This window comes from Strigops habroptila, chromosome 23 (assembly GCF_004027225.2).
Source record: "Strigops habroptila isolate Jane chromosome 23, bStrHab1.2.pri, whole genome shotgun sequence".
In the NCBI taxonomy this organism is placed as follows: Eukaryota; Metazoa; Chordata; class Aves; order Psittaciformes; family Psittacidae; genus Strigops; species Strigops habroptila.
Genome location: NC_044299.2, coordinates 762167 through 787396, shown reverse-complemented (window position 1 = coordinate 787396; position 25230 = coordinate 762167). Strand labels below are relative to the sequence as shown.

General features: G+C 48.9%; 1 protein-coding gene across 24 annotated transcripts in view; it reads left to right on the top strand.

Moving 5' to 3' along the window:
• The window catches only part of R3HDM2 (R3H domain containing 2), a 45037-nt gene that overhangs the window by 842 nt on the left and 18965 nt on the right, over positions 1-25230 (top strand). For 16 of the 24 annotated variants that reach the window (XM_030510592.2, XM_030510590.2, XM_030510586.2 and 13 more), the window contains 4 exons: positions 22719-22917; positions 22997-23038; positions 23651-23737; positions 24492-24618. In XM_030510592.2, coding sequence (XP_030366452.1) covers positions 22750-22917; positions 22997-23038; positions 23651-23737; positions 24492-24618 — 424 coding nt within the window. In that variant the 5' untranslated portion in view covers positions 22719-22749. Of the gene's footprint in view, positions 1-12; positions 710-1918; positions 2197-11059; positions 11194-11295; positions 11454-12744; positions 13300-13320; positions 13726-13960; positions 14147-22718; positions 22918-22996; positions 23039-23650; positions 23738-23839; positions 24127-24491; positions 24619-25230 lie in introns of those variants that run through there. The other 8 variants (XM_030510576.1, XM_030510575.1, XM_030510573.1 and 5 more) reach the window with 8 other exon arrangements.

The following is a 25230-nucleotide window of genomic DNA, read 5'->3' as shown; positions in this document are numbered from 1 at the left end:
GGGATACAGGCATGGAAGGGTCGCTTTGGTACTCGTTGTCTGCCCTGTGATACATTTAAATCCTCACAAGGTGTGTGGGGAGGAGTATTCTTGCTGTTCACTTCTGGACACTTTGACTTGTGACCTCTTGGGGAATTTGAAATGCTCCCACGTTGGTCCTCAGTTGTGTATCTCAGCTAAAACATGACATGGATGATCATCCCACCTCCCTCATGGGGTTTTGTGTCTGAGATGTGCCTGCAGTGCTTTCCCATGGTCTCATTGTGCCCCAGAACAGGGCTTTGATTTTTCAGAGGAGCGAATTGATTCCTATTCCTGGAAGCTTATTTACCAGCTTGCACCCTGCTCAGTGCATCTGTCTAATGTGAGGGAACTGTTGCTTGTAGGTATCTTAACACAGAGACTGATCGGCTTGGAAATGCATTTGCTTTTCTCCTGCACACTTAAAAGCTGAGCTCAACTGCTTTAGCTCTGCCTTTCTTTGTGTATTTTTGCGATGCTTCAGCGTTGACAAAAGATGTCTGGCAAAGCAAGGTGTGTTTCTAGGGATATGTGCTGGTAGCACAGCTAGGTGTGCAGTGGGAGTGGTAAGGGAATGAGTTTCACCGCAGGGAAAGCTAAGCAAGCTCCTGGCAGAAGTGCCAAGCTTCCAACTTGACAACAGGACAGGCTTTATTTCACTTAGAGCTCAAGGATGCCGCTGTAAATTGTGAGTACAAAGAAACCTTGAGTTTATTATAGCTGCTGCTGCTTTTGTGGCCTCTCTGCATGCAGAGTGGTCCATTAGAATCTGAACCACTCTGCTGAAGAGGATTCAGATAGATGGGAGCTGGAAAGGCAGAGCTGCTGTTAACCCTGCATGTGTTGCTCAGTGCAGGTGTGTATTATTGTCTGTCTGTGTTTTTGGAGCAAAGTCAAAGCTGAAAAAGTGTAAGGAACTGTCGTGGTTTAAGGGTTGAGAAGTGCTGGAAAGAAGACGTGATAACGGGAGATAACCTGCTTGGGGAGCTGGAAATATTGCCAGACTTTGGTGCCTGTTTATCACCAAACAAAGGATAGGCTTAAGAGTTATGCCTTAACAATGAAAAAGGGGGGAAGAAGCTCTTTGGTGTGGTGTTAGGGCTGAGAGTGTGCTGTATGCCACAGGTATCCCAAATCACTGGTGTGCACAAGAGTTGTTTTTCCCCAACTGCAACAATGGGGAGCAGTGGGAGGATGTTGTGGGACCTGGTTTGCTTGGCAGAAAGCCTCTTCACAGATCAAAACAGTGCCCTTGCTAGTCCTAAACCTCTTGTCTGGGTGCTCCTTCTCCTGCTGGCAGCGTGCTGGTCTCTGTCTGGTTTTCTGTCGCTGGTGCTTGTTGAGAATCTTGTCTCATTTCCTGTCTTGACCTGTTCTCCATCTCCCTTTGATAACTGGGACCTGGTTCCCCGTGGTTACTTCAAATAGTTCTGATTCTTCGTGCTCCATTCTTTATTTCTAGCCTCTTTGCTCCCTGTAGCCTATTAAGGCTGACTGACGTAACCTCTGTGTCCTTCCTCCTTGAATTTGTGCTGGAAATTCTTGATGGAATCATACCAGGTATGCTTGCCATAATCTTCCTTCCCTATTAAATGGCAGTTCAGTGTTCACAGGTGATTTTCTGCCATCTTTTGGTTGTTCTTTTATTTGGAGGGGTTGTTTTGTTTTTCAGCGGATGGTCTCACTTCATCCACAGCTCTTTGTGTTTTCGTTGAGCTTTTAACATATATTGGTAAAGATTTCCTCCTTTTCATTCTTGTGTCTTCAGAATGCAAGGACAGATTGTGTCTGCATAGAAAACTTTGGAAACTTATTGCAGTGTGTGTGTATTCACACGTATAATTGTTTTAATGGCACAAACTAGATGATGAGGAGAGGCATTAGACTGATTTTCTTCTGCTCTGTCCACCAAGATGGCAGAGTGTGATGTTTGATGGCAGCTTCACTGGGTAGTAAACCATTACTCCAGACTCCAGGGATTGCACAAGTGAGGATGTGTCTCCACTGGTTGCTTGCAGTGATGATGCTTTGCTGGAGACAGCCATGTAGCTTCTGAGGAGCCTGGTTTAAGACTCCCAAATCAACTCCTGCCAGCTGGGAAGGAGAAACATCACCTGGGCATGGTCTGGGCTCTTATCTCCCTCCTGCTTGGGAGTGGGGACTGGTGCCCTAGAGGTGAGTGGAATACAGAGCCAATTGACCCCACAGTGACCAGGCATTGCAGGTTTTGCTGACCCTTCCTAAGGGATGGTTTGAGCTATCTGCAAGATAAAACCTGGAGTGATTTCACAATATCAGACAACAGTTTGTAGCATTGTCCTGCTCTTTGGCTGAGTTGTAGGAGCTTTGGTTGCTTAGACCTTCCTAGGATCAAACCTGAGAAGTTCTGTTCTGTGGAGGAGCTGTGTTTGTCTCCATGCAGAGATAAATAATGCTACTTGGTCAAGTGCTGCTTTGAGCTGCAGCCACCTGAACTAGTCAGTTCTCTTGGGTGTCTTTGTTGTTTGTTTCTGGTTTGGTACAGGATCTGCCATCTCCCAGGGTTCTAATCACTGGGCAGGAAGAAGCAGAGGCTTCTAAATCTAGCTGTCTAGCTTGCGAGAACATAATGCATCTTTTAGAATCATAGAATGGTTTGGATTGGAAGGGACCTTAAAGCTCATCCAGTTCCAACCCCTGCCATGGGCAGGGACACCTTCCACTAGAGCAGGTTGCTCCAAGCCCCTGTGTCCAACCTGGCCTTGAGCACTGCCAGGGATGGGGCAGCCACAGCTTCTCTGGGCAACCCGTGTCAGGGTCTCACCACCCTCATTGTAAAACAAAATCTTCAATCTAAATCTGCTCTCTTTCAGTTTAAAACCCTTGGCCTGTCACTACAGACCATGGTAAAAAGTCTTCCTCCATCTTTCTTACAAGCTCCCTTTAATTATTAAAAGGCCACAATTAGGTCTTCTCCAGGAGGAACAACCCCACTACTCAGCCTTTCTTCAGGTGTTGTCTTCACCTCCACCACCCCACTTGTAAATGTAACGTGAACCAGAGCTTTCTCTGGTTACAGTGCAGCCTGGATTTCCCCCACTGTCTTCTAGAGTTCAGACTATTTTAACTGCTGTTTCTCATCTTCCTTCATATGGTAGATGCTGACAGATGAAGAAAGGAATTAGTGTATTGGAGAAATGTTAACTGTAAGTAGGTTTGTCATTGCATAATTCCTACCTTGAATCAGGTAGAGAAACAGAAAGTGCTTTCATGCCAAAATAGGCAGAGTTGTATGAAAAGTGTGAAGAATCAGAGAATTACAGAATGGTTTGGGTGGGAAGGGACCTTAAATCTGATCTAGTTAGTCCCAGCACCGATGTTTGCAAGCGTATATATGCGTGGATGCAGCATACTTAATCTCATTGCACTGTTAAACTTCAGCTAGATCAGTGCTCATTTTAAGAACTTGATTATTTCCTCTTTTTGAAGGAGGAGGTGGCTGCCAAAGAGGCCAAACTGCAGGATATGTGCCAAAGCTTTCAGAGCAGCTTTTGGAGCTGCCTTTCAATCACTCCTCAAGTGCAGCAGGTTTTGGTGTCGCTCAGCGAGCTGCTGTTTTCGGAGTGATTTGAAGCAGGAAATCCAGTGTCGTGGTGCAGCGAGAGGCAGGAAATGCAGCTTGGCACCTGAGTGCCGAAGACTTTTCCAAGGGCTGAAGCTATTTTATTTGGCTAAAGATAAACTCGTAATCAAATGCTCTCACCGATATTCTGTGCCTCTGGTACTTCCTCTGCATGCCTACATGCGTTTCTTGCCTTAAATTCTTCACAAACTTATTTCCGTGGCCTGATCCAAAGGCCGCAGCAGAGACTTGAAACCCACATCACAACGACAATGAGCTTTGTAGGCCAAGTGAATTTAACTTTTACCCTCGTATGAATCTTTCTTTGTGGTGAGGGGCCGGCACAGCTTGGCCAAAGAAGTGGTAAATGCTCCATCCCTGGCAGTGTTCAAGGCCAGGTTGGACAGAGCCTTGGGTGACATGGTCTAGTGTGAGGCAACCTCCTGTGGCAGGAGGTTGGAACTGGGTGATCTTAAGGTCCCTTCCAACGCAAACCATTCCATGATTCTATGATTTTGGAAGTGCCTGCAGCTGGAGGTGGGTCTTAAAGGCTTGGAGAGGTTAGAGGAAGAAGTGGTGATGCTGACAAACGCTGCTGGGTCTGTGACAAGGGAAGGGTGTGCTTCAGCCAGTGCTACGCTTGCATCTCACTGAGGCTAAAGCATCAGCCTTAAATAGGCAGAATACTTGGGTTTGGATGCTCTTTCTAGCTTATGTCAGTACTCGTTCCTAATAATAACCCATTGTCCTCCTCCCAGTTTCTTTCATCTAAGGATCTCAGTTAGGAGCAGCAGTTGGCCTGGGAATCGATGAGGTGAAAGAAACAATTCCATACTGTTAAGGAGCTTGTAGCATAGCCTGGAAGTGACTGGGCTTGAAAAGACCCCAGAGTTCTGCCCTTCAGTCACCACCTCTGCCTAAAGGAACTGTTATCAAGGCTCTTTTTACAGTGTAAATTCCTGGAAGTTAATGCTACCAAACAGATACCGCTCTGTCTAGAGTCATCAAATGGGTTTGTTTCTGTATGTTTGTGGTTTATTGCAGAATGCTGAAAGCTTTGGATATCTAGGTGCTTCGTGTTTGGATGCTGTTTGTTTTGATGGACTTCATAGGTGAATGCTTGGTCTCCTCACTCCTGCTAGAGAAAAGTGCCCTAGGGAGAAGGCATGCTGGTGGAAAGAAGGGGTTAGTTCTGATGGGGGCTACCTTTCTCTTTGCAGTGGGATACAGAAAGAGAGTTGATGACTAGGTAGACTCTGTTTCCAGCAAGCAGTTAGGCTTATGTCAATGCATTCCTCTTTAATTCTATCTGATCCATGCTAGTGCTTCAGATGAGGTGAAAAAAGGTGTCTTTGCAATGTTTTGGGGTGTTGGTTTGGGTTTGGTTGGTGTTCTTTTAATGCATAAAGGTTTGTTCTCTGGCTTATCTGTGTGACGATTTGGCTGTGAATTAGAGGCAATCAGTGCCACCTATTAGCAAGAAGTTTTTTGCTTTGTATCACTGTCAGTTGAGATAGCCCAGCTCTGAAGACCAAGCAGGGTAACTGGAAAACCAGCTGAGAGACTTCCCTGTACATTCAGCAGCATTCAGGCATTCAAAACACGTTTGACTTGCTTACTGTCCGGAGGTACAGTACCACCTGGAGGGGCTTGTGATTTGTTCCTTAATGCCTGCATCCATCGATGAGCTAGTGTAGATCCAGTTTGGTTTTTCTTCCTGGATAACTGCTTTAGGATCACTCAGAATCTCGCTGCCTGGCAACAGGAAAGTGCTGATATCTAAATGCACTGCGTGCTTTTCATCTGGTTCTATAAACGTAGACCAAGTAGAGCGGTGGCAACAGAGATCTCTGGAGACTTTAGTGAGAATCGAGGCAGATACTACCCAAGCAGCAGGGAGAGGTGGCCTCTGAAAAGCTCTTGTGTCTGCTGCCCAACTAACTTTATTAAATCCAAGTTCAGCACAGAGCTGCGCGTGTCTGTTCCTGGCAGCTTAGTTTCAGGTGACGCATCAAATTGATGGCTTGGTGCAATGTTTTCCTTCTGAATACTGTCACAAGAGCTTGGACCTTCCTGCCACCCGTTCTTTGTCTGTAAGAGGGGTGACCTTAGGGCAGCCTTCCAGTGCCTAAAGGGGCTACAAGAAACCTGGAGAGGGGCTTTGGACAAGGGCCTGTAGGGACAGGACAAGGGGAATGGCTTTAACCTGCCAGAGGGGAGACTGAGATGAGCTCTGAGGCAGAAGCTCTTCCCTGGGAGGGTGCTGAGGCGCTGGCACAGGGTGCCCAGAGAAGCTGTGGCTGCCCCATCCCTGGCAGTGTTCAAGGCCAGGTTGGACACAGGGGCTTGGAGCAACCTGCTCTAGTGGAAGGTGTCCCTGCCCATGGCAGGGGGTTGGAACTGGATGAGCTTTAAGGTCCCATCCAACCCAATCCATTCTATTATATGATGGTATGATTTGAGGAGTGGCCTTCTGTATCAGTTAGTTCTGATGGAAGCTCCTGGTTGTTCCAAGAAAAAGGCTGAGGATGCCTGAGTGAAGGAGTCATTGAGGCCAGCACGTAAAGCATCTCTGAGAAACCTATTTTAAGTGATGTGACAGCGTAAGTATGGGAGCAAGCAGTCCAATGTGCAGCAAAGCCCCGTGTTTCCTGTGGCTACTGGGCAGGAGGTGAACTGCAGTAATTTATACCTTAAGGTTTTTACTGGAAGTGTGATTAATCCACTCATACAATGGAGCAATTGACTAAAACCATGCATAGATTTCTCTCTCTCTTTTCTCCATAAGAGCTGGAGGTGACATTTGAAAAGATGGTGGGATGTAGTTGAGGACCAGAGTTCCTTTCCCTCCCCCTTCAAATCTATCACACTTTCCTCCATCTTTTTTGGAACCTTCTCTTCATTTCTGAGCCCTACTAAACCCAGCTCCAGACAGCACAATCTCCTTCCTGCATGGAAGCAAAGGTGAGGTGTGCTGCTGCAAAGATGTGCTTGTGTCTGAATACGGGCAGCAGCAGGAGGAAGGGCTGCTGCTTCCCTGCCTGGCTGTCAGCGCTGGGATTCCCCTCCATGTGTGTTGTCAGTGGGGCGCATGCGGAGTAGGGATGCTGTCTGAAGCCCAGTTTCATTATGTATTGGGAGCACAAGCTGTCTTTGTGTACTGCAGGCTGAGTCACTGCTGCCTCCCAGTGAATTTCGGGGATGATTATTGTATGTGGGCAGATGCAGCCTACTCCTTAGAGCAGCTCACTTGTATATTTTTTTTTAATGAAGTTTTTAAATCTTTATATATTCCTTTGACATCCTTCTCTTTGAGAAACTCATTTCTCCTGAGCTGAGTTTAGACATGAGAGCCACCTTATTACAGAAGGTGCTTGCTGTGTCCCAGAAGCTGACCTCTTTGGGGAGGCTTTAGGCATGCCATCTATTAGGAAATAGAATCCTTTCCTGCTTGCTTCATCACCAAACCAGAATGAGGAGCTGCTTTGAGTCCAATCCTTCTATTGTGACTTGACCTTGGGAGGGAAAGGGGAGAGCACAGACAAAGATGAAGATCCAAAGCATGGGGAGAATGCAGAGAGGTGCTTGTGTTTTTAAGCAGGGATGTGGGGTTTTTAGAAGCAGTCTACCTCATTGACACCAACAGATGTAGGTGAAACTCTCTGTGTTGGGTGCATTTCAGACATGGTCTTTCCAGCACATAGCTCCCCAAAACTGGGAGAAATCTCAACTTTCACACATGGGACGTATGCGGGATTTTAGCAGCCTGAGCAGGGGGCTTTGCTGTGCTGGTACTGTGAAAGGAATTCCACCCTCTTGCCATGCTCGTGTCGGTACAGATGTGTTTGTGATACAGCTGCTGCTTGTGGAACGAGCTACTCGGCTACTTCTGACTGACTCGATGCTGAGCCTTGTGCCAACATCATTAGGTGAATACATGAGCTGTTTAGTGAGCAGCAGAACCGCGGAGCCTGGTTTCTTCACCATCAATGCCCCATCCCTGGCAGTGTTCAAGGCCAGGTTGGACACAGGGGCTTGGAGCAACCTGCTCTAGTGGAAGGTGTCCCTGCCCATGGCAGGGGGTTGGAACTGGATGGTCTTTAAGGTCCCTTCCAAACCAAAACATTCTATGATTCTATGAATTTAAGGTAGCTGGATTGACAAGAGAACAGCTAGATAAAGGCTCTAACTTTGCCATTAGAAACAGCGGCCACTCGTTTCACCATCCCCCTCAATAGAAAACATTGTACAAAACATCATCTCAAAGCTCTCGTTTGAGCTTTCCATGAGCAGGACACACAGGTAGTGGCTGTCCCTGACCCTGGCCACTGGGAGCCGGTGCCTGTGGTGCTGCCGCATGTGCTGCTGCCCTGGTTTTGGGTCTGTGCCTTGCTGCAGGGCTCTGATCCAGAGAGGGTAGCCCTGGTTTCTGTTGCCACGTTCATCATAATAACAAGAAGAATAACAACAATTCTGTTGGATTCCCAATTTAAAGGGCAAGCAAACAAACAGCTGCTGGCATCAATATGCAGAGCTGGGTGGCTGCAGCATCCGTGAGCTGCACCGTGTGTTGACACACATGCTTTAGTTCATGCCATCTCTCTCTGCTTTTCACTCCTTCCCCTCCGTTCCTCTGGCACCGGCACATGTTCTATTTTTAAACCGTGCTGTGCTCTATATTGCGGCATTTCTCTTCCTGAATTATTTAGCAGTGTTTGGAGCTGAATGGAGTATGCTGTGTTTTTCCCACTGCTCATTACTGCCCACGTGTCTGTCTTGAGCCATTGACAGATTTGGTTCATGTCAAATCACACTGGCCACGGCTTGGAGAAGGGCTGGAGGGGACAATGGGGCTCGGTTGCAGCCTGGACTGGGGCAGGATTATTCAGATCTTGGTGTGTTTAATACTCTTCTTGCTGGGACAGACAGGGAGGGGACAGTTGCCATCCTCAGCTGAGCCAGGCTTGAATGAAAGGTCCCTTTCTGAAAGAGAAAAGATGAAGTCTTTTTTTCAGCCTGGGAAGAGAGCTCCATGTGCATGTGTGTGCAGAGAAGAAGACAGCATCAGAGACTGTGGCTGTGGGTGAGGTTGACTCAAAGCTCATGGTGTGGTGCTTCATTTTCAGGCCCTTATCCGTCAGGGTTGGCAGCACAGCCTTTCCAAGGGGCAGGTGGGCAAGATGTTTCATCCCTGGGTTTCTCCAGCCACTCACTAAACTTAAATTTGCCTCTTCCCCTTTCCTCCTTGAGTGTTTCTCAACATTTCTATTTTCTCCTGTTATCGCTTTCTTGTCCTCTCTTCCATTTGTGTGCCCCATGGAAAAGGATGAGGAAGACCAGAACATCCTTCCTTCAGCCCTAGCTGTGGGGATTCTGCTGGTCTCCTGCTTTTAGCATTTCAAGACTAGACACACTCTAGTCTTGGATGTTGATGGAGAAAGAGCTCCATGTTAGAGTAGGTAGCTCCTAGCATTTCTCATCCTTCCTGCTTCTTGACTCCAAACACAAGCCTTCTGCTGCATACATGCTCCTACAAAACAAACCAAGCCTGAAGCCTGGAGGACTTACAGAAGATCTTTGATTTACCATGTGTGGTGGTTGTTCTGGTGGCTGCTTACGCGCATTCCCTGTCCAAGCTGATCCCTTAGATGCTTGGGGTATACCTGGCGGTTCCCTGAAGATGAGTCACATCTCCCCTGCAGTCTGCTTGCTCAATGTCCTTGGAAGCGTGTGCTGTCTGGGGAGCGCGTTTCTACCTCTCACTTGAGTAATGAATGAGGGATTGCAGCCTGCTGCTGGATGCGATGGGCAAGGTCAGGTCCAACCCAAAGAACAGTCCGTGATGCAGTTCTCCAGCTGATTGAGTTCTCTCCCCCATCCCCATGGTGCTGCGGTAGTTGAGGCTGGCAGAAGTGAGACATGCCTGCAACAAGGACTCTGTCCCAGGCTCTTTTTCCCCTTTTCGAAGGGGAGAGGGAATTTTCTGGTCTGGATGGGTAGATGAATGCATTTAAGTCCATTGGTATTGCTCTTTTCCCTTTCTAAGTGTCTGATGCAGGTGTCCATCATGTGAGGGAACCCTGTCCTTGGCTGTTGGTGCGGTTTGCACCAGTGCCATGCCACCAGTTTGGTGTCCCCCTTCTGATGGGATTATATCCACTACCAAATCGATGTGTCTTCTTTCAGTAGAAGCTGGGGCAGGCAAATCAGAGCCAAGGCTCATTGTCTGCCGGGGAGGGAGGGGATGTGTCTTGCTGTTTCTTCCTTTGTTTGCCCTGCACTATTACTACATTAGGCACAGACAGTTCCCTTGCAAGCTGGGGAGCACAGACAATACCTGGAGCTGCCGCATCGCTCTTGTGCCCTGCTTTCCCTGACCTAGTTTTCACATGCACCTACGTGTGCAAGTGGCTCTCGTGTGTGAAAGGCAGGAGCCCTCTCTGTAGGCTTGGTCCAGCCTGCTGGTGGGGCTGACTCACTCTTCCTTCACCTCCTCCTTCTCCTCCCGCCTAAGATTTACCGTCTCCCCATCTAAGGAGCAAGATGCCGCTTAGGAAGTCCTCTCACTTGCTTCAGGAAGGCGAAATGCTGAGGACTCCAAGCAGTGGGCTTTGAATGAGCTGGACGAGCTCACAGGAAGCTGCATCTGTGCTGTGTAGGGCAGGTGCTTGTGTCCTCGGGCTGGACAGCTTTCCTGCTTGGAATGCCATCTGCCAGGCGTCTGAAGTGCTAGAGATGGGGTTTCTAAGCTCAGGTTATGGAGTTGCTTTTCCTTCTGCTTTAATGTCGCTGTTAAGAACTGACAGTGAGGTTTCCACAGAGGATCCTGACCTGGTTGTATGTTCTTGCTCAACATGCCTCTGCCAGCTGGGCATCTCTGAAAACAGGTACAAGGAAAGAACAACATCCAAAGTTCCCTCTCTTTATAGTACTGATCTTGTCACCGCAGGGCTCCAGAGCAGAGTGTGCCAGCAACTGTTCTTAATGACCCTGAGTGGAAATGCAGCAAACCACAGATGTTGCTTAGCAAAATAAAGAGATTTTAAGGCTCTGTCCATGTGGAGCAAAGATCTGGAGACTCCATGGCATGCTGGAGTGTGCTCCTGCACCTGAATGCATCAGTCCATTCCTGTTGCTTGTTCATTTGCAAAGTAGCTGCTGGAGTTTCTTTAGGGCTCAGAACTCCAGGGGCCCAGGAATAAAGAAATCCCAACCAGGTGGGTTAAAAAGAGGGGAAAACCCTGATGCCAAGTTGTTAACCTCATCTCTGAGTCCTGCAGCTTGGCCGGGTTCATGCTGCCGCAGGGAGTCACTCTGAGCACGTGCTTTCTGCAGGGGGACACGCATGTCCAGACTGGCTTCTTGCCGAGCAGCCCATGGAGGTGGTGGTTCACTTTCCTTGGCCAGGCACCTTCATTTTAAAAGTTCTTTGCAGAATTGGGAGGAAAAACCTTGAAATGGGCAGTAATAGGAGGCATAAAAGGAACTTGAATCCTTTGGACCGGTTTTCCTTACACCTTCCAATGGAGAAATCTCATGTAACATCCATGAAGCCTTTGCGTTCGGCCAATGTGGGTGTCAGTTAGTTGTGGCCCTCCACTGGTAGAGCATTTCAAGTGACTTTTGTCTTATTTCCCCTTCTGTCTGTTGTTCCTTTCTCTGTGGTTGTGTAGTCATGGGACCCCCACTTCAAATGTGGGTATTGCTGCGGGCAGAAGCGAGGAGCTGTTTGCTGCAGCCGGGATCACAGCACATCCATGAGGAAGAGGAGGAACATTCACCTGCTTTCTGCATGGGCACAGTAGGCTTGGTTCAGAAGACTCTAAAGCAGGTTAAGACAGAAGCTCATGCATACGTTGAAACTGAAGTCCTTTGCAAAGCAGGGCTGTTTTACAAACCTCAGTTTGTCACAGAGCTGAGATGTATTAGGTTGCTGTTGTCTGTCTCCTTGATTTTCAAAAGCTTTATTGAATTTCCTTTGTGGCAGGGAATCATATAGAAGACACTGCATTAACTTCGCTGAAGTGGTAAAGGCAAGTCCTGAAGAGGCTTTATCAGCACAGCACCATGGGATTTGCCACGGGTGCTGTCAGTTAATGCTGTACATCTCAACCTTTTTGTAACTGTCCCACTTGAGCCTCTTCATCTCCTTGAGCCCAAGGCTGAGCCTGCCTTCTCGTCTTCATCTCCTTTCTCTGCAAAGCTTTTGGCTTTACACAGGAGCCTTTCTACCTCTTGCTCTGCTACCAGAGCTCAACCTGATTGAGCAGCCTCCTCAAGAGCAGCTTCTGACTGAGCTGCTTGTGTTTGAATTAAGCGCTGGCCCCCGAGCAGATGCTCTTCAGCTCTGGCTGTGTCTTGCTCGGATTGGCTCCTGGCCAGTGGGAACCACTGGTGCAGAAGAATCATAGGATCAACCAGGTTGGAAAAGACCTTTGAGATCATCAAGTCCAACCATTACCCGAGCACTACCAAGGCCACCACTAACCCATGTCACTGAGGGCCTCATCTACGTGGTTTGGGAACACTTCAAGGGTCGGTGACTCCACCACTGCCCTGGGCAGCCTGTTCCAGTGCCTGACCACCCTTTGGGGAAGAAGTTGTTCCTAGTCTCCATCTAAATGTCCCCTGGTGTTGCTTGAGACCATTTCCACTTGTCCTATCACTTCTTCCTTGGGAGAAGAGACCTTCACCTCACTTACAACCTCCTTTCAGGTAGTTGTAAAGAGCAATAAGGTCCCCCTGAGCTTTCTCTTCTCCAGACTAAGCCCCCCAGTTCCTTCAGCATGATCCCTGCCTGCTCTTGACCAGTATTTAGGGCCATAGTCAGAAGATTCCTGTAATCCAACAAGAAGGAGCTTCTGAGCCTGGCGGGGGACAGGATGTGCTTGAGATCCATTGTGGAGTCTGCCTCTGCCTTAGGTGCTCACGAGTAAGCTTTAGTATATGGAGAGGAGATTTGGTCGCAGCCTGTGAGCCTGGTCCCCAGGTCTGGGATGGAAAACCTCTTTCTGGGGAAAACTGAAGGGGGTGAGAGGTTTCAAACCTCTCCAGGGCCATTTGCATTTCTCGTTTCCTAATAAATCACTAAGAAATGAGCAAGGAGAAAACCAGCTGAATTGCAGTGAAGCCATTAACAAACTGCCCCCGTGGAAACACGATGGCAGCAGTGATAGGAGCGAAGCAAGGCTGTCCGTGACCTACCTCGGCACACATAGGGTGTTCTGCAGAGCACGGTCCCCACGTTTGAATTCTTCAGGAAGATGCTGGTGGTTTCTGGGGTGTCTCTTCTTTGCTCCTGCGCTTCCATCCGCGTTGCCCCTGTGCCTGGCAGGGGAGGGATGCTGCATCTTTAAAGCCTTCCCGGGGCTGTGCGGAGGCAGCTCCATTGAAGTATTTGAATGAGAGCAGGAAGGGGGGTGTGTGCATGTGGCTATTGGCAGAGCTCTCTTTGACATCCCTCTCAACAGCTGGGCTCTGCTTTGCTTCAGAGCTGCTTGTCAGAGCAATTAGCTTGCTGTAGCAGCAGCAACGATCACTAGCGTTTTAGTCAGGGTTGGGAGCCGTTCTAAGGAGCAATGTTATCCTGGCAAAGTTCCTCTTGAACTGGTTGTGGCAATGAGGGCTCCGTTGAAATCAGGGAACAGATGACCTGCTGAGAGTGCAAAGCCACCACGGTGAGTTTATTTTTAGAACAAGTCTTCAGTTATTTTGGGCTTGAGAGAGATTGACTGGAGACTTTTCCCTCTTCCCCATACCCCCACTATGCGAAATACAGCATAGCTATAAATGCAAGTGAGTGTTTCAGGGCTGGGGACCCGACATCGTTCATCTCTGGTAAGTAAGTGACAGGATTTCTGCTGCTTTGATGGGGTTAATTTAAAATGGTGCTGGGCTAAAATGAATATGTGGCTCTGGGAGGCTGGAGAGCGTGAGATGAGCTTTCTCCTTCCTCCTTTTGTGATGCAGGGGATGCACCGACAGGAGACGGGGGAATCCCCAGTAAGCACACTGCACTCTCCCATGTCATGAAGGAGTTCCCTGTGACGGTCTCATGGGTTCTCCTTGTGTCGTAGTTCAGCATTTATGCAGCTTGCTCCTGGGTAGTTTCTCTTTTGCCGAGACAAAATGCTTCCTGCTCTTCTGCTGGGTTATACATGAAAGGATTTACTTGTTTGAAGCTGGCTAGCTGGTGAGGAATGTTGGCTAGTTCGTTGGCTATGTGCCGTAGGATATTTTCAGGTGAGTTTATTCAATTTGATGTTGTGTAGGACTATATTTGTGTTCACATATATATATTAACCCCATTTTGTAATCATTTGAAAGCTATTACTGAACTAGGTAGGTTTAGTTGAACCAGGAGTTGGGGTTGCCTTTATTGCCATCTCACACAGGTTCATCACCTGCTTTTGCCTAAAAAACCTCAAGATACTGGAAATGATGTTCCCTTCGTTTGAGATGTAGGAGCTGCTTTTCTTGGGCTTGATGTGTTAGCCAGTTACCTACTGCAGGATATTTGCTCAGGTGCGTTGGACCCGTTTCCTTCCCCTTCATGTCTTTAAAATGTCGTGGTTTGCAGATCCTCAAGCCGCAGATGATGCTTCCTGTTTAAATAAGGTGCTTCCAGTTTAAAGAAGCATTAAACTGGAAGCATCACCTGTGGCTTGGGGATCTGCAAGCAGCAGGAGCAGCCACTGCAGTGAATGGTGAGTGCTTCAGGTGAAGGCTTTGGGGACAACGTGAAGGGGAACACCTTACACCTTACCTGCTCTTCACACTCCTCCTTCTCTGCAAGTCCAACTTTTGCAGCTGGTAGCCAAAAGCTTAAGTTGATGTTTCTTTTTTCCTTTTAATCATCATCATCATCATCATCATTCCCTGCTTTGTGTAATGATCAGCTCAGTTTCTGAATCCCACCTGGAAAACAACCACAGTGTCTTGTGTTTGCTGTGTACCCCTTTGCCATGTAGTGTGTCAAGTGGCTCAGCATCAGCATGGTGAGAAGCAGGAGCATCAGCCTTGGAAACAGGGGGATATAGATAGCAGCCCTGCTTTTTGAATCAGAGAATACTATCATTCCAGGTTGGAAGGACCTCAAGGATCATCTGGTTCAACCTTTGTAGGCAAAGCATGACCTAGACTAGATGTCCCAGCACCCTTTCCAGCCAGATCTTAACAGTGTCCAACAGTGGGGAGTCATCACTTCCCTGGGGAGATGATTCCAATGGCCGATTGTTCTCACTGGGAAAGATTTTCCTCATCTCCAGACAGAATCTCCCCATCTTGTGCCCAGCTCCCCTCTTCCAAGTGCCTCCTTGTGAAAAGCCTCTGTCTTCTTTGTGGCCACCTTTTAAATCCTGGAACACGGTGACGAGGTCTCCCTTCGGACTTCTTTTCTCATGGCTAAACAGACCCAGCTCTCTCAACCTTTCCTCACACAGCTGCCCAGTGCCCTGATTATCATTGTGGCCCTTCTACAGACCCTCACCAGCCTGTCCACATCTCTTTTCATATATCAGGGATGAACACAGTATTCCAGGTATGGCCCGACAAGCACTGAGTGGGACAATGACATCTTTTATCTCTGTTGGTGATGCCTTTGTTGGTGTTCCCCAGCATCCTGTTGGCTTTCTGTGCCTGCAGCTGCACCCTGGTCACTCCTATTGAGCTTGTGTCCACCAGGATCCCTGGTTGTGCTTATCCAGGTGCCTCCCAAGGAGGTTTACCAGGAGCTGGAATGCTTTGGGTCTGATTTAGTAAAGCTTGAGGATCTGTTTGTGCTTATGCTTCTGCTGGGCGCAGGCACGGCACAAGGGTGCCAGCAAGAGGAGAAGAGCTCTTTCTAATGCCAGGCATTCTTCTAGAGCCTGGTTACCACCTCCATATCTTGCAGGTTTTTCCTACCTGACATGGGATTTCACTGTGGATGGGTTCATGTGGAAGGAATTCTGCTTGGGGCTTCCCTGGAAGACTTAGGATGCGTCAGGGTTTTCCTCTGGGCCGTGGAAGGGTTAACAGAAGTTCCTTCTCAATGCTGTCCTATTGCATCCTGACACTGTGGAAAGGAGGTGGATCATTCCTTGCTAGCTTTTCAGGAAACCCCTGTGGTGGACAGCCCTCCTTAATTGTTGCTGGGAAACTGCTTTGACGTCACAGGAGCAGTTCCCTGCTCTTCAGATGAAGACAGGAATAGCTTGTGATGGGGAAAGGAAAACCAGCAGGAAATGGAGAAAGGAACTCTCTGACAGGGAGATTCTCATCTCAGATTTGTCTTTTCTGCCAAAGGACCCTCAGAGGAACTGTCCACAAGTGCTGTGTTTGGACTGGACATAAGCCCTTCCTTCTGGCGAGCCGTTTGTAGCTATGGCTTCTTGTCGTTCTGTCATGTTTTCACTCTCAGCTGGTTTGTGGTTTGGTTTTTCTTCCCCAGATCTTGTAAACAACGAGGAGAGGGTTCACTGCAGCTCCCAAAATAAAAGGGAAAGAGAACAGCATCACTGTTTTGTTTGTCTGGTTTTAACATCAAATAGATAATATCCCCTTCGACTTAGAAGGGCTGAAGACGGCTTCTATTGCTGTGAACCTCAAGCTAAAGGAACTTTGAAGCCTGAGACTGTTTAAACCCACTTTCTTTAGTATCATTTGACCTCCTTCTTCTGGAAACCCTCCTGTGGTGTTTGTGCAGTAGGTTCCTTTCTCCCAGTGTTGTCCTTTCTGTCCAACCTTTCTAGGAGGCACGTAAAGCTGCGGGCATCTAATAACTGGAGCAGAAATTCTCTGCATCTCTTTCTGGATGCCTGCAAAATAGGTGTGAGCAAAGTTTACTCATCCAGTTCAAAGTACTTCAGAGGGGTTTTCTGTACCCAGAAGTGCTGTAGAGCAGCAAAGAATGTCCTGGGTTGCTGATTTGAGTCTGGTGCTTCCAACCAGAGGGCTGGAAATGCAAGTAAACTGCCTGGCAAAGAGGTGGTGTTGAGCAGCGAGGCTCCACTGTCAGTGCTGAGCACTGCAAACAGAATTCCATCTCCTTTTCCTCCAGTCTCCTTTTCTTGTCGGGTCACTTGAACATAAAAGCTATTCCAGTGCCTGGTTCCATAACAGACAATAACGGATGCATTATTTTAAGCTGATTTCTGACCGTTTGTCATGGTTGCTCACTTGCATCTTCATGTGATACCTCCCTCCATGCACCATTTTCTCCTCTCGATGCATATGTAAAAGGAAGCGTGCATCAAAAGTGGAGCAGTAAGCCAAATCGGGGTGGGGAGGAGGCTTTCAGTGGGATCTGGGGATCTTTACAGCCTCTGGCTTTGGTGCTGAACTGCATTATCTTCCCCAGGAGATCTCCAGCATGCCTGAATCCAATGATTGCCTTCTTTCTGTGTCATCAACTTATTCGCAGCAGCAATGAGGTGGGAGCTCTGATCTTGCATAGCATATAGGCTGCTTCAGGAGTCAAAAGCAAGGACCCGAATATGCAGGCAGTCAAGTTGGATTCTCTGAGCACATCGATCAACTCTACATTGAAGCTTCCTGCATACGGTGACTCTTCCTGCCGCTGCTACCCCCAGTCAGCAGTTTTCTTGTATAGGGGGGAAAAACCCAACACACTTTTCCTTTGTCATTTTGCTGTTCTCCTTTGGCTCCGAGCCCCTGGTGGAGCTGACTCAGTGATGGCAGCTGACTGCATGATGCCATGGACGTTGCCACCTCTGTATTCCTGGCAGAGGAACAGGATCTGTGTTGCTTCACTGACAGGCCATTTCTCCCCTTGCGTTGGTCCTTGTGGTAAGGATGCTTCCGAGCTGGGATACCCTCCTAACTGTTGTAGGGAATCCTTCCTTGGTTCAATATTTGCTCTCATTCCGAAGGATCAGGGCTCGGTTACGAGTGGAAGTTACCTCCTTTGCTCCTGAAATTCAGCTACTTCTGATGCGAAAGGTAGCAGTTTAAGTTGCATAAAAAGAGCAGAGTGGCCTTTGGGGCAGGAAGCAAAGACCTGTCTTGAGAGGGAACATCTGGAGGGGCAAGAAATTACTTGTTCTGCTTTGAATGTTGTGATAGTTCAGATGCACTTGTACTGGCGAACAGCCTTTTTAAAGGTATTTAGAATGAAGAAGTGCTCCAGGATTACACCTCTCTCCAGGCTCCGCTTCCTACGTGCAGAAGCAATTTAACTGGTGTCATCTTATCCCTCTTTGGAGTTATTTGGGAGGGATATGCTGGAGACCTCCTGGTATGCTCCAGAATTGACCTTGAGGGCTTTTCATCTCACTTGCATTTCCTGTATCCTTCTTCCTATAAGGTTATTGCTACCTGAAGTCGAACCTTTCCATCTGCATCATCATTTCACCTTTGATGTAATGTGGGGGTGGAGATTAAGATTTAAGGCAGTGACTAAGCACTGGGAGCCTATGCACTGTGCAGTCAAATACAACTGGCCTCCTGCATTTTGGGTTGGATTTGTTTGTTTTTTGGGTTTGGGGATTTTTTGCTAGGTTTTGTAGGAACTGTATGGAAGTGAGGAATTAAGTCCCTCTCTTCAACTGGTAATAACAAATGGAGAGAATTCAAGACAGGTTGGTTCATTGGCTGAGATAGTTGCAGCTTATGAGCGTGCCCGGGTATGGTGTCGGGGCTTTCTTACTGCCCCAGGTGCTAGTTCTAGGTCAAACTGTTGCCCCTGATAGGGTGCTGTGTTCCCCAAGAGGAGAACCTCTGCTCTGGAGCCAGGCTGAGAGAGCTGGGCTGGGTCAGCCTGGAGAAGAGAAGGCTCCTGAAGGGGAGACCTTAGAGCAGCTCCAGTGCCTAAAGGGGCTACAAGAAACCTGGAGAGGCGCTTTGGACAAGGGATGGAGGGACAGGACAAGCGGAATGGCTTTAACCTGCCAGAGGGGACACTGAGCTGAGCTCTGAGGCAGAAGCTCTTCCCTGTGAGGGTGCTGAGGCGCTGGCACAGGGTGCCCAGAGAAGCTGTGGCTGCGCCATTCTTGGCAGTGTTCAAGGCCAGGTTGGACACGGGCTTGGAGCAACCTGCTCTAGTGGAAGGTGTCCCTGCCCGTGGCAGGGGGTTGGAGCTGGATGATCTTTAAGGCCCCTTCCAACACAAACCAGTCCGTGATTTGATGAAACAGAGTGTGCTCAAAAGGCTCTTTACCTGTTTGCTTTCAAGCCGAGGCTGCAGACTTGTCATGGGATGCCCCTGTCTGTGCAGTGTCTGTGCAGGCAGCTTCCATTCTGCAGAGCAGACTGGACCCCAAACGGAGGGAAATGTTTCAGGATCTGTGGTGGCCTTCACTGGTTGTACTAGCAGAGCCTTGAATCACAGCCTCCTGTTACATCTGGTAGATGTGCTTTAATACAGCAAAAACCCTGTCGGCTGCGGTGCCCTGGCAGAAGAGGGGAGGACAAAAGCCTGTGTGCAGGCAGGGAGCACTGTGCTGCCTGGCGCAGGAGAACCGAGGAGCCTTTGATGCCTTGAATTTGCAGCCGCCTCCACTTCTTCCTGTGAAAACCTTTTCCTACAGCAGACGCTGTGCTCAGGAAGGGGAATGGGGAGGGGGGGGGGAAGACTCTAAATCACCCCCAAACTCATCCGGTTGCTCCTAGTGACAGAGCCTGTTGCCATGGAGCCGCGATTCTCATTGGCTGCCCCCGGAGCCAATGAGCAAATTGTTGGTGCAGGCATCACTTTGTGATGGATGATGCTGGTGCTGAAGCCTTACACCGAGGGGTGAAGTGAAACACTGAAGGCCACGGCTTCCCCCTTTCCCCCAACAAGCTGCTTTGTTGGGGTGAATTATCAGTTGCACCAGCAATCCTCCCTTGGGCTGATCCAGCTCATCCTGCCCACTTCTGCTCCCAGTGCTCAGAATTGACATGATTGTCCACCCGAGCCATGTGGTGGGGACTCTTCTGCCCCCCCAGTGAATCACCAGCCTTAGGATGTTTATTTCTGAGCCCTCAGAGCACTTTAACTCTGCTTAGCGTGCAGTTGGATGTGCTTTGTTTCAAAGTCTGCTTTCCTTCTATGTTATAACCAGCCTGAAGAAAATTGCTGCTGTTATGGCTGCGTCAGGGTTTCTTCTTGGCAATGAGGCTCTGCAGCCTTCTCTGTAGTGAAAACTCTATTCCATTAACATTGATGACCTCAGCTGAGTCAGATAATTGCACCCTCAGCAAGTTTGATGGTAACACCGAGCTGTGTAGTGCAGCTGATACACTGGAGGGAAGGGGATGCCATCCAGAGAGACCTGGGCAGCCTGGAGAGCTGGGCCCGTGCGAACCTACAAGGCCAAATGAAGGGTCCAGCCCCTGGGTCAGAGCAATCCCAAGTACAAATACAGGCTGGTCAGAGAACAGATTGAGAGCAGCCCTACGGAGAAGGACTTGGGGGTGTTGGTCGATGAGAAGCTCCCCATGACCCAGCTTCAGTATGCACTTGAGCCCAGAAACCCCCGTGTGCTGTGCTGCACCTGAAGAGCATGAGCAGCAGGTAGAGAGAGAGGATTCTCCCCCTCTGCTGTGCTCTGGGGAGACCCCCCCTTCCAGTCCTGTGTCCAGTGGTTTGTGTTGGAAGGGACCTTAAAGCTCCTCCAGCCCCAACCCCCTGCCCCGGGCAGGGCCACCTTCCACTAGAGCAGGTTGCTCCAAGCCCCTGTGTCCAACCTGGCCTTGAACACTGCCAGGGATGGGGCAGCCACAGCTTCTCTGGGCACCCTGTGCCAGCGCCTCAGCACCCTCCCAGGGAAGAGCTTCTGCCTCAGAGCTCATCTCACTGTCCCCTCTGGCAGGTTAAAGCCATTCCTCTTGTCGTGTTCCTACATCCCTTGTCCAAAGCCCCTCTCCAGGTTTCTTGTTGTCCCTTTAGGCACTGGAGCTGCTCTAAGGTCTCCCCAGAGCCTTCTTTTCTGGCCGAACAAGCTCAGCTCTAGGAGCATCTCTGTGGCTTCCTCTGGACTCACTCCACCAGCTCCACATCCTTGTGATGTTGCCCTAGAGCTGAACACATCATCTCTGTCATGTCCCTGACAGGGCACAGCTCAGTCCCACTCACCCCACTGAGTCCCCTGAACTTCCATGTTCTCTGCAAGCCGCTGTCTGTCACAGCAGCACGTCTGCCACCCCCCTGCTGCATCCCACGTCTGTCCTGGGGGAGCAGGGCTGATTCATTCATACCAAAAGGAAACCTCCTCTCGAAAGCATCGCTATTGAGAAGCACTAGCAATGCACATACGTTCTTTGAATTTTATGTGCAGGGAAACATCCTGGAGGACTGCTGGTGGGGATAGAAGCTGTGTTATGAGGGGGCAGCCTACAAATGTCAATTCAGTGGCTCTGAGTTGTCTTTTCTGGAAGATAAGAGAGGGAAAACTGATGATATTCCCCTTGTGATGCCAAAGTTCCATTGCAGTATGAGAAAAGATCCCATTACCCTCCCCTGTGGTGCTTGGCTTGGGGGTAAAAACTTGTTATAGGGAGGTTAGTGGGTAACTCAAGCAAGTGCTCCCTTTTCTGACTTAGTTGCTGTTGGAGGCACTGGAGCAGAGCACAGCACCCTTGCTATGAACCCTTGAGCTATGTCACTTTTTCCTTTCCTGGCCCTCCCATTTGTGACTGCTGAACTGGCAGCAGCGAGTCCTATTGCAGAGGGAAAGCCCATCCTTAAATCTTAAGCAGGCAATGATAGGTGTGAAGGATAACTGCAGTGACCATAGATCCCTCCTGGCCTGGCCTCTCGCTTGGATCCCGGGCAGTGCTGGCATCTCCGGGGCACGTTGCTGTGTGGTGCTCTGGTTCCTTTGGCAGCAGCCCTGCCACGTGCTAGGAACATGCAGCAGATTCCATTCACAACGACGCATCTGCCCTGGATGCCTTAAGTTTGTCCCAAATGCCTGTAAGAATCCATGAACTAGAAGGAGTTGATTGCGCTCTCTTGCTTTCTGTATCTGGATTTGATTTCAGTAGCTGCAATAAGAGTCCAATACATGTTTTGTGTTCAGCAGCTCCACACATTAAAGGGGGATGAGATTGAATTAGTTAATTAATATTACCAGTTCCCATGCAGAGCCAAGAGTCGATAAATCTCTGCGAGATCTGACTTTTTCAGCCCTGTTCTGCCAAAGTAATGAAGAAAACAAGTTGTTCAACATCAGCTGTATTTGCCAGTGCCTGGACCTTTTGTTTGAGCCTCTCTTCAACTTAGGCTTCCCCTTTTCTTTTTGGGAACTTGCCTCAATGAGCCTTTTATCCAGCCTCCTCCTCTGTCACCAGGACAAACGCTGGGTTCGGCAGAGGCAGTGTCCCTACAAATGTGTTTCCCACTATTGGAATCCCTCTGCAGTCCTTGCTCAAGCTCAAGAAAGCCTGCTTTGAGTTAGCTGAATGGGCTGACATGTCCGTTCTAGGCAATCCATTGGGAATTACCACTTCATTTGATGACATGTTCATTGCTCTTGGTTAAGGCTGGCAGCAGACTGAGGCACGTGTTGCTGCCTTGTCTAGATCCTGCTCTAACTCAGAGGTGAGTTCAGGGGCTCTGCCTGTGTTCTTGCTGAGCAAAAGGAAGCACTGAAACACAACTTTGTCTGTAATTTGCTTGTTCTTGTATGACTCTTGCTTTTCCTGAAGTATCTAATCAGAGGCAGCTCGGGAGAAGATACCAGGGGTTACCTATTTCATGGGAAGAACCAGAGCAATATGTTGGGTACACCTCATGTAGTTACTCATCTTCATTTCACTGCTGAATTCCCTGCCTCAGAATGCTTGCCAGCATTAGGACTACCTTCCAGCTCTCCCTCACATTGAAGAAGTTATTGGGCTCAATGCCTGTGCTGGGGACCTCTGTGTATCTCAGAGACTCTGCTCTGCCCAGGTAGTGTCTCCAGAGACTTCAGGAGAGTTGTGGAGCCTCCTGCAAGGTCCCCTTGAGCCACTCATCCACGTGGTTGTGCTGTCATTAGGGTGCTTGGTTTGGGGTCTTTGTACACAAAATCAGTTAAAAGGAAGTTACAGCCTGTATGGAGTGTGTGTTGCAGATGAAAACTCTCTGCAGCACCTGACTCCCTTCTCCCCTTTTGGCCATCTCTTTTGGCAGGTGCCCGTTGCTGCGTCGTAGGGCTCTGAAGATGTCAAACAGCAACACAGCCCAGGAGTCTCTGGAAATAATGAAGGAGTCTGAGAAAAAGGTGGTTGAGGAGTCTGTGAACAAAACCAAATACATATCCAGGTCACCAAGCAAGGAGGAGGTGGAGAAGGATGGCGGGGAGGAGGTCAGCGTGCGCCAGGAGTCTCAGGTAAGTGCAGACGAGGGGGTAGTCCCTCAGGGGAGTCCCCCACATTCAGCTCCTTGCCTTCTCTTTACTTTTTCCACAGAGGCGAACTTCAAGCCATGGACATGCCAGAAAAAGAGCCAAGGTATGACCTCTTCTGATGTCCCATTCTTCATTGTGGCCATCCTGCACTGAGTCGTGATCCCAGGCTGGTACTCTCAAGTCTTTCCTGTCTGCAGATGCAACAACACAGCACGTGGTGGCTCAGGACAGTCACTTGCCATGCACTGGAGCAGGAGTGCTCCTTTTTAACACATGAAGGAACTGTTTGCTGCTTATTCACTGCCACTCCTTTCCCTTCCCCAGAGCCCAACAGACCAGAAGTGAAATTCAGAGGTGTCACTGGAGGGACAGGGCATGTTACACCCTCCAGTTAAAAGGCAGAGTTAGATACAACTGCCATACGTAGGGCAGAACGTGTCTGTGCACCTCAGGCCTTTCTCTTTATTGTTGATCCTCCCTGGGATCTCATGTGACTGGTTGATATCATGGAATAGTTTGGGTTGGAAAGGAGCTTAAGATCATCCAGTTCCAACCCCTTGCCATGGGCAGGGACACCTCACACTAGACCATGTCACCCAAGGCTCTGTCCAACCTGGCTGACTGTGTGAGTGGCTTGGTAGTGCAGCAGCATGATCTTAAGCGTGTGCATTTTGGCTGAGGTGTCTTAACTATCCTCTTTCTTTTCCTTTTCCAGTCTAATTCTAAGCTTAAACTGGTCAGGAGTTTGGCTGTATGTGAAGAATCGTCTAGCCCCTTTGTAGATGGGCTGCTGGAGTCACAGGTAGGTCTAGAATGAGACAAGCTGTGGATTAGGGAAGCCCAGAAAATCCATGTTTTCCTAGAAGTGATGTCCTGTCCTCTGGGAGCCAAGAATTTTCCCCAAGAGGCTGCTTTTGAAGGAATGGGTTATGTCTGTGAGCACTGCTCATATGTGCAAGGAAGCATCTGCACCAACTCCCTGGGCACCCACAACTGCTCACGCTGTGCAACCTTATGCCCCCAAAATGGAATGCTACTTGGCCTTCACAAAGGCCCTGGGGTTTTGGCCATGGGAAGGAAGATTTGATCTTTCCTTGGTGCTCAGGCTGAAAGCAGCCAGCTCAAAGAGAAGAAGAGGTGATCCCCATTTGTGGTCACAGTGGGCAGTGCCAGAGAAGCTGAAGCTTGGAGGTGGGCAGCAGTCAGGGAGGTGCTTTAGAAGAGTCCTACTGAAATAGTGCAGGACCTACCTCACTTTAGACATTCCTGAGACAAAGATGTAATAGCATCTTATCGGCTTCAAATAGGGAAGTGTGTAATTTAGATTCTGAGGTGATCCAGGCGAGTGACAACAGTGACAAATGCTGTTGAGAGTCCCCTCAGAGCCTGCCAAAGGAAGGAGGGTGGGGAGAGAGACTGCTTTGGCTGCTCTTAGAATGGGGCTGCTTGTGAAATGGCTCACATCCATGACTTGAATCCCCTGCCTTTCAGTGCTGCCTGTCCCAGCTCCAGGGAATGTTCAAGTGACTCACACCAGCCTGGGTTTTTTGTTGCAGGATATCATTCAGTTGCACGTTAGCTGCCCTTCTGACAAGGAAGAGGAAAAGTCCACAAAAGATGGGGCTGAGAAAGAAGAAAAAGACAAGAATAAAGAAAAGGCACCGAGGAAAATGCTGTCTCGAGGTGAGGTGCTCAATGGTGACTGTATCATTTCTATGGCATCCTTTCTGGAGCAAAGCCTGCAGAGTGAGGGGAAGGATTTCTTTAGGTTGGCATGTACCCCAGCAGACTTGCAGGCTTCCTGCATCATTCCTACTGATCCGGTGGCTTTTTAACAGTGCAGATGCAAACCCAAGAACACCCACCATAAGGACTTTTGCTTTCAGTTTCGTTTGCCACACGTGGCAAGATGTGAGGTTGCAGGAAGGTCAGCTCAGTTTGTGCTGTACGATGCTGCATGTATGATTTTGGGGGATAAAAATGGCTATAAGATACATGTTTAATCTGGTGAGCAAATTGCAGCTGAAGTCTTTGTACAGACAACAGCTCTTCACTGGTGCAGGCTCAGTTTTGCTTTCTGGTTTTGCTGTGATTGCTTTTAAATTACAAAGGATGTGGGGGAGAGGGAAAGAACAGGGTTCTTCTGCACCCGGGACCAAAGGTGCAGAAATTGCTTGTACAGAAGTATGCTGTATTAGCATGGAATATCCTGAGTATGCTCCGAGTGGTTGGGTTTAGGGACAAGATTTCCTTCCATGACCTGATCTCATCTCCCTCTTTCTGGCATCCTCCTTC